This window comes from Lolium perenne, chromosome 4 (assembly GCF_019359855.2).
Source record: "Lolium perenne isolate Kyuss_39 chromosome 4, Kyuss_2.0, whole genome shotgun sequence".
Taxonomy (NCBI): domain Eukaryota; kingdom Viridiplantae; phylum Streptophyta; class Magnoliopsida; order Poales; family Poaceae; genus Lolium; species Lolium perenne.
The window spans coordinates 367,721,390-367,733,377 of record NC_067247.2 but is presented as its reverse complement, the minus strand read 5'-3'; the positions used below and the strand labels follow the sequence as shown (position 1 = coordinate 367,733,377).

General features: G+C 42.0%; 1 protein-coding gene across 1 annotated transcript; it reads right to left on the bottom strand.

Annotated features, from left to right (window-relative positions):
• Positions 1 to 651: 651 nt before the first annotated feature.
• LOC127296661 (uncharacterized) lies at positions 652 to 5,464 on the bottom strand. Its single transcript, XM_051326838.1, has 11 exons — positions 5,263 to 5,464; positions 5,114 to 5,175; positions 4,450 to 4,533; positions 4,220 to 4,324; positions 4,021 to 4,128; positions 3,838 to 3,909; positions 3,687 to 3,737; positions 3,165 to 3,227; positions 2,900 to 3,024; positions 2,323 to 2,515; positions 652 to 1,503 (listed from the first exon to the last, which is right to left on the bottom strand). Exons 1-11 carry the CDS (start codon positions 5,348 to 5,350, stop codon positions 793 to 795), a joined length of 1,662 nt encoding a protein of 553 aa, XP_051182798.1. The 5' UTR covers positions 5,351 to 5,464; the 3' UTR covers positions 652 to 792.
• Positions 5,465 to 11,988: the final 6,524 nt, after the last annotated feature.

Sequence of the window (11,988 nt, the reverse complement as noted above, 5' to 3'; positions counted from 1 at the left end):
TCAACTTCAGGATATTGTGTATTTGTTGGAGGTAACCTAGTATCATGGAGGAGTAAAAAGCAACAAGTTGTATCAAAGTCATCCGCTGAAGCTGAATACCGTGCCATGTCTGAAGGATTGAGTGATATGCTATGGGTAAAAAATCTCTTACGTGAGCTGAAGGTGCTAAGAGATGGTCATTTAAATGTTTGGTGTGATAACAAGTCAGCAATATGTATAGCAAACAATCCAGTCCAACATGACAGAACCAAACATATAGAGATTGACAGGTTCTTTATCAAGGAGAAATTAGATGCTGGAATTATCAAGATTGATTATGTGAACACTAGACAGCAGATTGCAGATTGTTTAACAAAAGGACTAGGAACAAAGGAATGCAACTTGGCTTGTGACAAGATGGGGATGATAGATATATATCACCCATCTTGAGGGGGAGTGTTGAACCGTTACTGGGCTTTATGTTTCTGGCCCATGTGGCCCATCTGCTGTGTATGTGGCTGAGCTATATATATTCTCACCTCAGTACCGTGTAACCCTAGAAAGAATAGAGAGTGAGCTTCCACCCACAAGGTTAGCCGCCGCCTCTGATCTCTACTGATATTTTGATTCATAGCAAATTGCATTATTTTAAATAAGAAACAACATGCTTCAGACACTAACAGGCATTAAAATAAATATCATTCCTTCAGTATACAATTACCACAAACAAAAAACATTCGTTTAGTACACTAAGCCCCAAACAATATATAAAATCTGCAAATTAACCATGGAATTCGGGTATACACCAATGTCTTACACTTGAAAATACAATATGGAAAATGTTACATTCTGGAAAGCACTGCAAACATCATTACCACAGAACCAAGAACTAATGATACCATTACTCTCGTTAACTCCATTTATCCATTTGTCCACAAGCCTGAATCCCTGAGACTTTGCCGCAGAAAGGATAGAATCCTCGTCAACACGACGCTGGATGTAGCAAAGAATAAGAACTGCCCCCGAATCACCATTGGCCTTGTCAGAAATCAGTTCCCTAGCAGTCTTGAAGAGAGGAAGTATAGCATCAGGATTGTAGGTCACGTCAGTGCCAATAATACAATCAAAACCTGCATCATTGCCAGAAAGCTCCTTCACTGCCTTCATATCGTCTTCATTGCCCCAAAGCAGCTTTCTGACCAAAACCCTATCAAGAAATTCAGCCTCCAAATTAGAGGAAGTATTCTGCCTAAGAAGATCGAGCGATTCTTCATCCCCATCAGTAGCTACAATAAATTGAGCAAAACTGGCAGCAACCATTGAGCAGATGCCAGCTGAGCCACAGCCTATCTCCAACACCCTTCTGCCAGCAACTATGGAAGGATTCTCTGCTAGAAGACTGCACATGAACTGAGCTGATTCCCAGAGCATTAGGCCAGTTAATTTGCAGGTGTGTTGGTATTCTTTCGCCAGAACTTTTATTTTGAAGTCATGGCCCTTTGCTTTAATCCTAACAATTTGCGCCTACATGTAATTAGAAAAAAATTGTTCAGTTTTCACAAAAAATAGCAGTATTTAAAGTTTACATCAAACATAAACGGGAAAACAAGTCATGATACGTGGATGAAAGATACTCAAGTTAGCTTAGCAGTACTATGGCGTTGTTCTTGATCAGAATTTAACTGATATCTAACTGTAAATACAGTGAATATTATGTTCATATAAATAAAATCAGACCAGTGGCAACCAACAAATGCAGCTGACAGAATCTACTGCCAAGTGCCAACCATTGGGTTGCAAATTAAAGCTACAGATCAACAAGGATAGCCAACAGTTTTGTTCTTCTATTCTTCCGGTTGGGACGGATAGGAAAGGGGTTCACGAACTAATGATCTTAAACCAGAAAATCAGAGTAAACAGAAATTACCATAGTGCCCTTGTTTTTGATGGTGCGGGGAATAAAGCCAAAGAAAACCTTTTTTTTGTCACATGCTGGTTATGTAGGGTCTACCAAACCAAAAAAAAATTGGCGTTAACCAAGTGGTTGGCCATTGTTTCGATTGAAGCTAATTATTTGGCATGCCCATGCTGGCTTCACCTCTCTAGTACAATTTTACGCCCACGGTTGGCTAGATGTGGGCAATGGAAACCTGCGCCAATATTTTGGCTCGCCCGTGCATTGGCGTGGCTACCCTGGGCAAAAACCAAACAGACCCCTAGTGCCAATTAATGACTATCAAACACAATAAACTATTTTATCTTCCTTGGACAACAGCTTCATAGTTGACTCATTTTATCTTACATTTCTTACTTCAAATGGGTAACTAAAAACACCAACGTTACCTCATCAAGATAGCGCGATATTCCAAACATATTGCTAAAATCCGCAGAAAGGTCAATTTCTTCACTATCGCTCTTCTGAGATGTCTCAACAGCTAGCTTATCCTCCTTTCCTTCACAAGTATGGTGGCCGTGCTGATTATTTGGACTTAGAGAACCAGCTGAGTTAAGGGTAAACGTAGCTTGGATCCAATTCCTAAGTAAAATTGACAAACATTTAAGCATTTCAAGCATTTGTACATAAAAAATCAAATAATCAAGGAAGATATGTAAAAAAAAATGTAATAGATGTGCAACAAGTTTATAAGTCCTCATCAAACTTCTATTTCTTTTTATAAAATCGTACAGAAAAAGTACCCTCTGTCCATAAATAGATGCCAAAGATTTGTCCAAATTCGGATGTATCTATACACTAAATCGTGGCTAGATACATTCAAATTTAGACAAACTTTTGGCATCTATTTATGGACAGAGGTAGTATCATTATTTAAAAGTGATCATGTAATTAAGTTATTGTTGCTTAGATCAATATCAAGTTATGCAGCACATAGGAGATAAAAACATATAAAAAAAACCTTACCTGTTCATAACCAAGTCTAATGAACGGTTCTCAACCTTTTTGTTGTGTACACAAATTTCCTCAAGAGTAAATCCACAGTTTGAGAACAAATCCACCAGGTATTCATTTGAAAAGTAGTATGCACGCTGCATAGCATCAACATTTGGAGAATAAGGCCACTATATTTTAGGAAATATGTATGGTGCATGAAACATATATATTACTTTGATTTTGTGAAATTTTGTGAACTTCCATTACAAAATATGTTTATCTGTAATCCACTCACCGTGCCATCACCTCTGACATAAAAGTTCTCACTTATTTGCTGGCCTTTGGACATAAGCCTTTCCTGCAAAAATTTACAAGATAATAAGATACCTACCTAAATGCATAATGACTTCAGTCTTCAAAAGATGCTACATGAGTGCATTAGTTATCCTATATCTTGTGTATCATGATCACTTAATGGAAGACATGGGTAAAATAGGCAAGTAGCATACTGGGATACCTACCTCAATGTGAAATGAAAAGACCAAGTGCACATTCATACATAATAGCAAGGAAAGCAGACACAAGGAGGCAGTTTATGTGTTTAAAACATGTTGCTAAAAAGAAAAATAATACTGCTTAGAATAACATGGAGCTAGACAGAGGGGACTTTTCTGTCCTATCTAATAAAGCAAAACATTCCTATTCAATGCATAACTATATATACTAAGACATAAATGTACTTGGCCAAGTCTGTAGAGGCTATAAAATGACAGTCATAATTTTAGAAATTTTCTCAAAAAGCATAAGAAGCGCAAACCTGAGCAAGGTCGCCGAATGCATAGTCCCGAAAGAGCACACGGCCACCATGCTGATACATAATAAATATTTCAGTTTCCTAGATCATTACTCACAACATCTGAGAAATGAAAACTTAAGGTCTCGTAGTTGGAAGTGAAAGAAGTACTTACTTTGAGGATAGTTCTGATGTTCTGCAGAACTAAAGGCATTTTATCTGGTGCAACTGCAGAGAGCATAAAGATCTACTTAATATGTTAGTTGTACGCTCACAGGTCTGACAATAGATGTGAACAGAAACTAAAATGATTGCGGAAATAGACATGTCAGTGTGTAATCATAGTATAACATGTTACCATTGTCACAATGTCAACAGAGGAAGGTTCCACGTGCTCTGTTAGTTGTTCAGATGTAATATCACATGCAAATGCATTAACCCGGTCAGGTCTGAAGTCCTTGTGTTTCTGCATGTATGATTCAACCAATTTCGACATCAATGGGATAAAACTGAGCAGATGAACAAATGATTCAGCTATCACAGAGATAAACAACTACCTTAACTAGGTCAACAGCTCTTGAAGAGAAGTCACAGGCATGAACAAATATATCTGGATAGGTAGACAGCAGCGGAAATATTGTATTTCCAGCTCCACAGCCAACCTATATTGAACTTGACACCAGTCATACTCATATTATGCAAGCAAGAGAAAAACAAGATAATAAGCTAGATGCAGATATGTGGCCATCTGCACTGGCACTGTGGATTCAGATAACAGCGTCTGCACCTCCAAAACCACCAAATTTCCCCCATCTTGGGCTTGGAAGTACTTTCCCCATTCTTTATCCAAGTAGTGTCGATCCTTGAAGAACTATACAAATCGAAGAGCATAAATCAAATGTATGAAAAATTAAATCTAAATGAGGAGACATTCTTGCAACAGAAGTTTATAACTAATGGAAGCTGCATGTTTGATCAAGAGCCAAACAATTCAGTGGATCGTTAGGCGTAATGTTCAGTAAGAGCTATGACAAGATTTCTTTTTACAGCAACTATCAACAAAGAGTGCAGAGAAATTTCAACAGGGATGGCGTTTTGTGTACAGGGAAAGCAAACTGAAGTAGTGAAGTACCTATAAGCCACGAACTGTAAACATGGCATAACTATAAGAAATCACAGTGCAATAATAGTTTGAGTGTTTTGCGTTCCTGCTACACCCCAATTTCACATCTCTGTCTTTCCAAGTTAGCATGTTCTACATTTCTGGGTAAGCATCTATGAACTGTGGACTATCTGCTTGCACACTCTATTGATAATGAACATGTAACGTCCCTCATGGACATCCTGATTCAGTAACCAAACACCCTGGTTGCAGCATAAACTCGCAAAATCCTGTGCTACCAAATCGAACTAGTATTCCACTTCACAAAAAGGGGGGCTAGAATCGCAACCTTGTCCTCGTGGCGCTTGTAGAAGATGTCCCAGTACCTCCGCGCGTCCCTCTCGTACTTCTCTGCATCGGCAAGAAAACAATCTATGGAAATCAACGGCGGAACAGCACAGAGAAGGGGGTGCTGGCTAGTTTGAGCTCGCGGCCGACCTTTCCAAAACGGAGTGACGGGCCTCCCGGAAGAATTTTTCGAGGAAGAAGAGATCTGGGGGGTGCTGTGCTGCTCGCCGGCGGCCATGGCGGAGTCAAGCTCAGGCCTCAGTTTCGAATCGGCCGGAGGCGGCGACGAGACGAGGCGGAGGCGCTTTGGTTTCGAGGTTGAGGGTTTCGTCTTTGGAGCGGCGTGTGTGTGGTCGGGCCGAAACGAGGGGAAGTCCTGCCTGAAGCCTTCTAACAGAAGAGCGGCCCAATAATATCCGAAAAAGCTTTTCATTTTTCAAAATTTGTTTTTCCAAATATGAAAATTTTCAAAATTTATACATTGTTAAAATATTGCCATATTTTAATTTATTTTTTTACATTGGAACATTTTTTAATTTGGACATTCTTCAAGCTGAATTTTTTAGAGCAAAAACCAAAAAACAAAATAAGAAAAAATGAAGAAAAAACAGAAAACCCGGCAAAAAGAGGAACAAAAACCACACAAAACCAAATAGGAAAGCCAGAATAGAAAAACTGGAACACAAACACCAAACTACACTAATAGGCATGTGGTTACCCCCTTCGCCAAGTTTCCTTGGGGAGGAGGGTTGGTGCCTCTATAAAAGGAGGAGGCGCTGCTCTGTGAGGGGGATTTGATCCTTTCCATTCATCTTCTACCTAGAGCAAATCCGCCATACAAGGCTTCATCAAGCCACCACCTTATAACACCATACTCTCTCCGAGATATATCAATACCACTCCAAGAAATGACGTAGGGATTTACCTCACCATGAGGGCCATTAACCTGGATAACTATGTGTCTCTCTCTGTCGTGTTGCTACCGCCTCTCTCCGACGTCGCCATGGTTGTGGTGAGCTTGAAGCATTGCTTCTAGCCCCCGGTGGGGGTTAATTACAAAAACCCACCACAATTGTGTCTAGGGTTTCAAAAAACACCACCTTTCAACTTTTTGACAAAAAAAACACCGGTCTAGTGTAACAACATGACAAAAAACCACCACTTTGTCGTAAGACTCGTGTATAGTGAGTTAACCACACTTATGACATGTGGGGCCTCCTTATTAGGCTGACGTGGCAGTCAACATCGGTCAAGAGACAAAATGTAAGGCTTCTTTGTAAATTTGCAAGACCACCTCAAAAAAGAAAAAAAAAATGCCAGGCACAACGTCCTCATCCTCTTCACGAGCTCCGGCGCTGCCACAACTCTGGCGACGAATTACCGCCGGAGTAAGCTCCCCCACCCCCACACCTACTACAAATCTTTGAGACCTTGCTGTAGGGGAGGTGCTCGTGTGATACGTCCAAAACGTATCTACTTTCCCGAACACTTTTGCTATTGTTTTGCCTCTAATTTGTGTAATTTGGATACAACTAACACGGACTAACGCTGTTTTCAGCAGAATTGCCCTGGTGTCCTATTTTTGTGCAGAAACTCAACTTTCAGGAAAATCCCCGGAAATAATTGCAATGGGCCTATTTTCACAAAAGATTGACGGAGCCAGAAGGTGAGACGGAGGGGGCCACGAGGCGCCCACACCACCAGGCGGCACGGTGGGCCCCTGGGCCGCGCTGGCCTATGGTGGCGCCGCCTCGGCCAACCTCCGACGCTCCCCTCTGGACTACTTAAGCCCTCTGACCTAAAAACGCGAGGGGGTTCGACCAATTTGCCAGAAGACATCCAGAAATCCGCCGCCATCGTGAAACTCCGTCTCGGGATCAGAAACTCCGTTCTGGCACCCTGCCGGGACGGGGAATTGGAGGAGATCATCGCCATCATCACCACCGACGCCTCTCCATCAACCATCCATGCTTCCCCCATCCATGTGTGAGTAATTCCCCCGCTGTAGGCTGAAGGGGATGGTAGGGATTGTATGAGATTGTTCATGTAATAGCATAAGATTGTTAGGGCATAGTGCCTAGTATCCGTTGTTGGTACTTTTATGATATTGTTGCAACTTGTTATGCTTAATGCTTGTCACTATGGCCCGAGTGCCATGATTTCAGATCTGAACATGTTATTGATTCATGATGATATTCATTGTTTTATGATCTTACCTGCAAGTTGTATACACATATTGATATCCGGAACTCGAGGCCCCAAAGTGACAGAAATTGGGACAACCGGAGGGGAAGGTGGTGATATGAGGATCACATGTGTTCACAGAGTGTTAATGCTTTGCTCCGGTGCTCTATTAAAAGGAGTACCTTAATTATCAGTAGATTCCCTAGAGGCCCGGCTGCCACCGGCTGGTAGGACAAAAGATGTTGTGCAAGTTTCTCATTGTGAGCACGTACGACTATATACGGAACACATGCCTATGGTTGTTTAGTACTTGGATACTGTTTTATTACTATCTGCAAATGCTCTGCCTTGATTGTTACATGAGTTCTCTTATCCATGCAGCGCCCGTTCTGTAGGATAACGTTGCATAGAAAACAAAAAAATTCCTACGGCGAACACGCAATCCAAGCCAAGATGCAATCTAGAAGACGGTAGCAACGAGGGGATTATCGAGTCTCACCCTTGAAGAGATTCCAAAGCCTACAAGATGAGGCTCTTGTTGCTGCGGTAGACGTTCACTTGCCGCTTGCAAAAGCGCGTAGAAGATCTTGATCACGATCCCTCTGGCGCCACGAACGGGCAGCACCTCCGTACTCGGTCACACGTTCGGTTGTTGATGAAGACGACGTCCACCTCCCCTGCCTCCAGCGGGCAGCGGAAGTAGTAGCTCCTCTTGAATCCGACAGCACGACGGCGTGGTGTCGGTGGTGGTGGAGAAATCCGGCGGAGCTTCGCTAAGCGTGCGGGATGTGGTGGAGGAGAGAGGCCGCTAGGGTTTGGGAGAGGAGGGCGCCGGCCATCTAGGTGGTGCGGCCACCTTGGTGTTGTTGGGGTGGCCGGCCCCCTCCCCTTGGCCCTCATTATATAGGTGGAACACCCAAGAGTTGGTCTACAAGTCTTCGAATAAGACCCCAAACCAAAACCTTCCATAACACATGAAACCTACCCAAGCTAGGACTCCCACTAGAGGTGGGAATCCCACCTTCCTTGGGAGGGGGTGGCCGGCCCCCCTTGGGGAGTCCACTTGGGACTCCTCCCCCTTAGGGTTGGCCGGCCATGGGAGGTGGAGTCCCACCGGGACTCCGCCTTCCTTGGTGGTTTCTTCTGGACTTTTCTAGAACCTTCTAGAACCTTCCATAGAACCTTCCGAATCATTTTAAATCACATAAAATGACATCCTATATATGAATCTTATTCTCCGGACCATTCCGGAACTCCTCGTGATGTCCGGGATCTCATCCGGGACTCCGAACAAATATTCGAACTCCATTCCATATTCAAGTTCTACCATTTCAATATCCAACTTTAAGTGTGTCACCCTACGGTTCGCGAACTATGCGGACATGGTTGAGTACTCACTCCGACCAATAACCAATAGCGGGATCTGGAGATCCATAATGGCTCCCACATATTCAACGATGACTTTAGTGATCGAATGAACCATTCACATACGATACCAATTCCCTTTGTCACGTGATATTTTACTTGTCCGAGGTTTGATCATCGGTATCACTCTATACCTTGTTCAACCTCGTCTCCTGACAAGTACTCTTTACTCGTACCGTGGTATGTGGTCTCTTATGAACTCATTCATATGCTTGCAAGACTTTAGACGACATTCCACCGAGAGGGCCCAGAGTATATCTATCCGTCATCGGGATGGACAAATCCCACTGTTGATCCATATGCCTCAACTCATACTTTCCGGATACTTAATCCCACCTTTATAACCATCCATTTACGCAGTGGCGTTTGATGTAATCAAAGTACCTTTCCGGTATAAGTAATTTACATGATCTCATGGTCATAAGGACTAGGTAACTATGTATCGAAAGCTTATAGCAAATAACTTAATGACGTGATCTTATGCTATGCTTAATTGGGTGTGTCCATTACATCATTCATACAATGATATAACCTTGTTATTAATAACATCCAATGTTCATGATTATGAAACTAATCATCCATTAATTAACAAGCTAGCTAAGAGGCATACTAGGGACTCTCTGTTTGTCTACATATCACACATGTACTAATGTTTCGGTTAATACAATTATAGCGTGATATATAAACATTTATCATAAACATAAAGATATGTAATAATAACCACTTTATTATTGCCTCTAGGGCATATCTCCTTCAGTCTCCCACTTGCACTAGAGTCAATAATCTAGATTACATTGTAATATACCTAACACCCTTGGCATTCTGGTGTTGGTCATGCTTTGCCCTAGGGAGAGCTTTAGTCAACGGATCTGCTATATTCAGATCAGTGTGTACTTTGCAAATCTTTACTTCTCCATCTTTGATGTACTCGCGAATCGAGTGGTAACGCAGCTTGATATGCTTCAGCCTCTTGTGTGACCTTGGTTCTTGTGCATTGGCGATGGCACCCATGTTGTCACAGTAAATGACTAGTGGGTCCAATGCACTAGGAACCACACCGAGGTCTACAATGAACCTCTTCATCCATACCGCTTCTGATGAAGCCTCTGAAGCTGCTATGTACTCTGATTCTGTTGAAGACTTCGCCACCGTGCACTGCTTCGAGCTTGCCCACCATCGCAAAGACCATTCAATATAAACATCGTACCCAGACCGTGACTTAGAGTCATCAGATCAGTGTTCCAACTTGCATCGGTGTAACCGTTTACAACGAGCTCTTGGTCACCTCCATAACAAAGAAACATATCCTTAGTTCTTTTCAAGTACTTCAGGATATTCTTGATCGCTGTCCAGTTGTTCCATTCCCGGATCACTTTGATATCTCGCTAGTCAAACTAACAAAGATGCGCTATATCCGGTCTAGTACATAGCATGGCATACATGATAGATCCTACTGCCGAGGCATATGGGATATTACTCATCCTTTCTCTTTCTTCTGCCGTAGCCGGTCCTTGAGTCTTACTCAAGACCTTGCCTGGTAACATAGGTAAGAACCCTTTCTTACTTTCGTCCATTCTAAACTTCTTTAGAATCTTGTCCAGGTATGTACTCTGTGATAGCCCTATTAGGCGTCTTGATCTATCTCTATAAATCTTGATGCCTAATATATACGATGCTTCACCAAGGTCTTTCATTGAAAAACTATTATTCAAATAACCTTTTACAATGCTTAATAGTTCTATATCATTTCCGATCAATAATATGTCATCTACATATAATATCAGAAATGCTACAGAGCTCCCACTCACTTTCTTGTAAATATAGGCCTCTCCATGACACTGTATAAACCCGAAGTCTTTGATCACCTTATCAAAGCGTCGGTTCCAACTTCTTGATGCTTGCTTCAGTCCATAAATTGAACGCTGAAGTTTGCATACTTTGTCAGCATTTTTAGGATCGACAAAACCTTTGGGTTATAGCATATACAACTCTTCCTCAATGTCTCCATTAAGGAACGCCGTTTTGACATCCATCTGCCAAATCTCATAATCGAAAAATGCAGCTATTGCTAACAAAATCCTCACAGATTTTAGCTTCGCTACAGGTGAGAAAGTCTCATCGTAGTCAACTCCTTGAATTTGTCGGAAACCCTTTGCGACAAGTCGAGCTTTATAGACAGTAATATTACCATCGCATTCTGTTTTTCTCTTGAAGATCCATTTATTCTCGACAGCCTTTCGGCTATCGTGTAAGTCTACCAAAGTCCATACTTTGTTATCATACATGGATCCCATTTCGGATTTCATGGCTTCTTGCCATTTGTTGGAATCTGGGCTCATCATCGCTTCTTCATACGTCGCAGGGTCCTCATCATTGTTATCCACAATCATGACATTTAGACAAGGATCATACCAATCAGGAGTGGCACGTTCCCTTGTCGATCTGCGAGGTTCGTAGTTTCCTCGTTCGAAGTTTCATGATCATTATCATTAGCTTCCTCTGTTGCCGGTGTAGGCGGTACAGTACAACTTCCGTATCTTGCGCTACTCGATCAATGAGTATAGATTCATCAATCTCATCGAGTTCTACTTTTCTTCCAGTCACTTCTTTAGTGAGAAATTCTTTCTCAAGAAAGGTTCCGTTCTTAGCAACAAAGATTTTGCCTTCGGATTTGTGATAGAAAGTGTACCCTATAGTTTCCTTAGGGTATCCTATGAAGACGCATTTCTCCGCTTTGGGTTCTAGCTTGTCCGGTTGTAACTTCTTTACATAGGCTTCGCAACCCCAAACTTTCAGAACGACACTTAGGTTTCTTATTAAACCATAATTCATACGGCGTCGTTTCTACGGATTTTGATGGTGCTCTATTTAAAGTGAATGCGGCTGTCTCTAATGCATAACTCCAAAATGATAACGGCAAATCAGTAAGAGACATCATAGAATGAACCATATCTAAGAGAGTTCGATTACGACGTTCGGACACACCGTTTCGTTGTGGTGTTCCCGGCGGTGTCAATTGTGAAAGTATTCCGCATTTCTTTAAATGCATGCCAAACTCATAACTCAGATATTCACCTCCACGATCAGATCGTAGAAATTTAATCTTCTTGTTACGTTGATTTTCTGCTTCACTTTGGAATTCCTTAAACTTCTCGAAAGTTTCGGATTTATGTTTCATGAAATAGATATACCCATATCTACTCTGATCATCTGTGAAGGTTAGAACATAACGATAACCACCGCGCGATGCTACGCTCATTGGTCCGC

Coding starts and splice junctions, on each gene's coding strand:
- LOC127296661 (XM_051326838.1), bottom strand. CDS start 5,350: ATGGCCGCCGGCGAGCAGCACAGCACCCCCCAGATCTCTTCTTCCTCG. Junction 4,534..5,113: donor ACAAGCGCCACGAGGACAAG/GTTGCGATTCTA, acceptor CGATTTGTATAG/TTCTTCAAGGATCGACACTA. Junction 3,738..3,837: donor ACATCAGAACTATCCTCAAA/GTAAGTACTTCT, acceptor ATTATGTATCAG/CATGGTGGCCGTGTGCTCTT.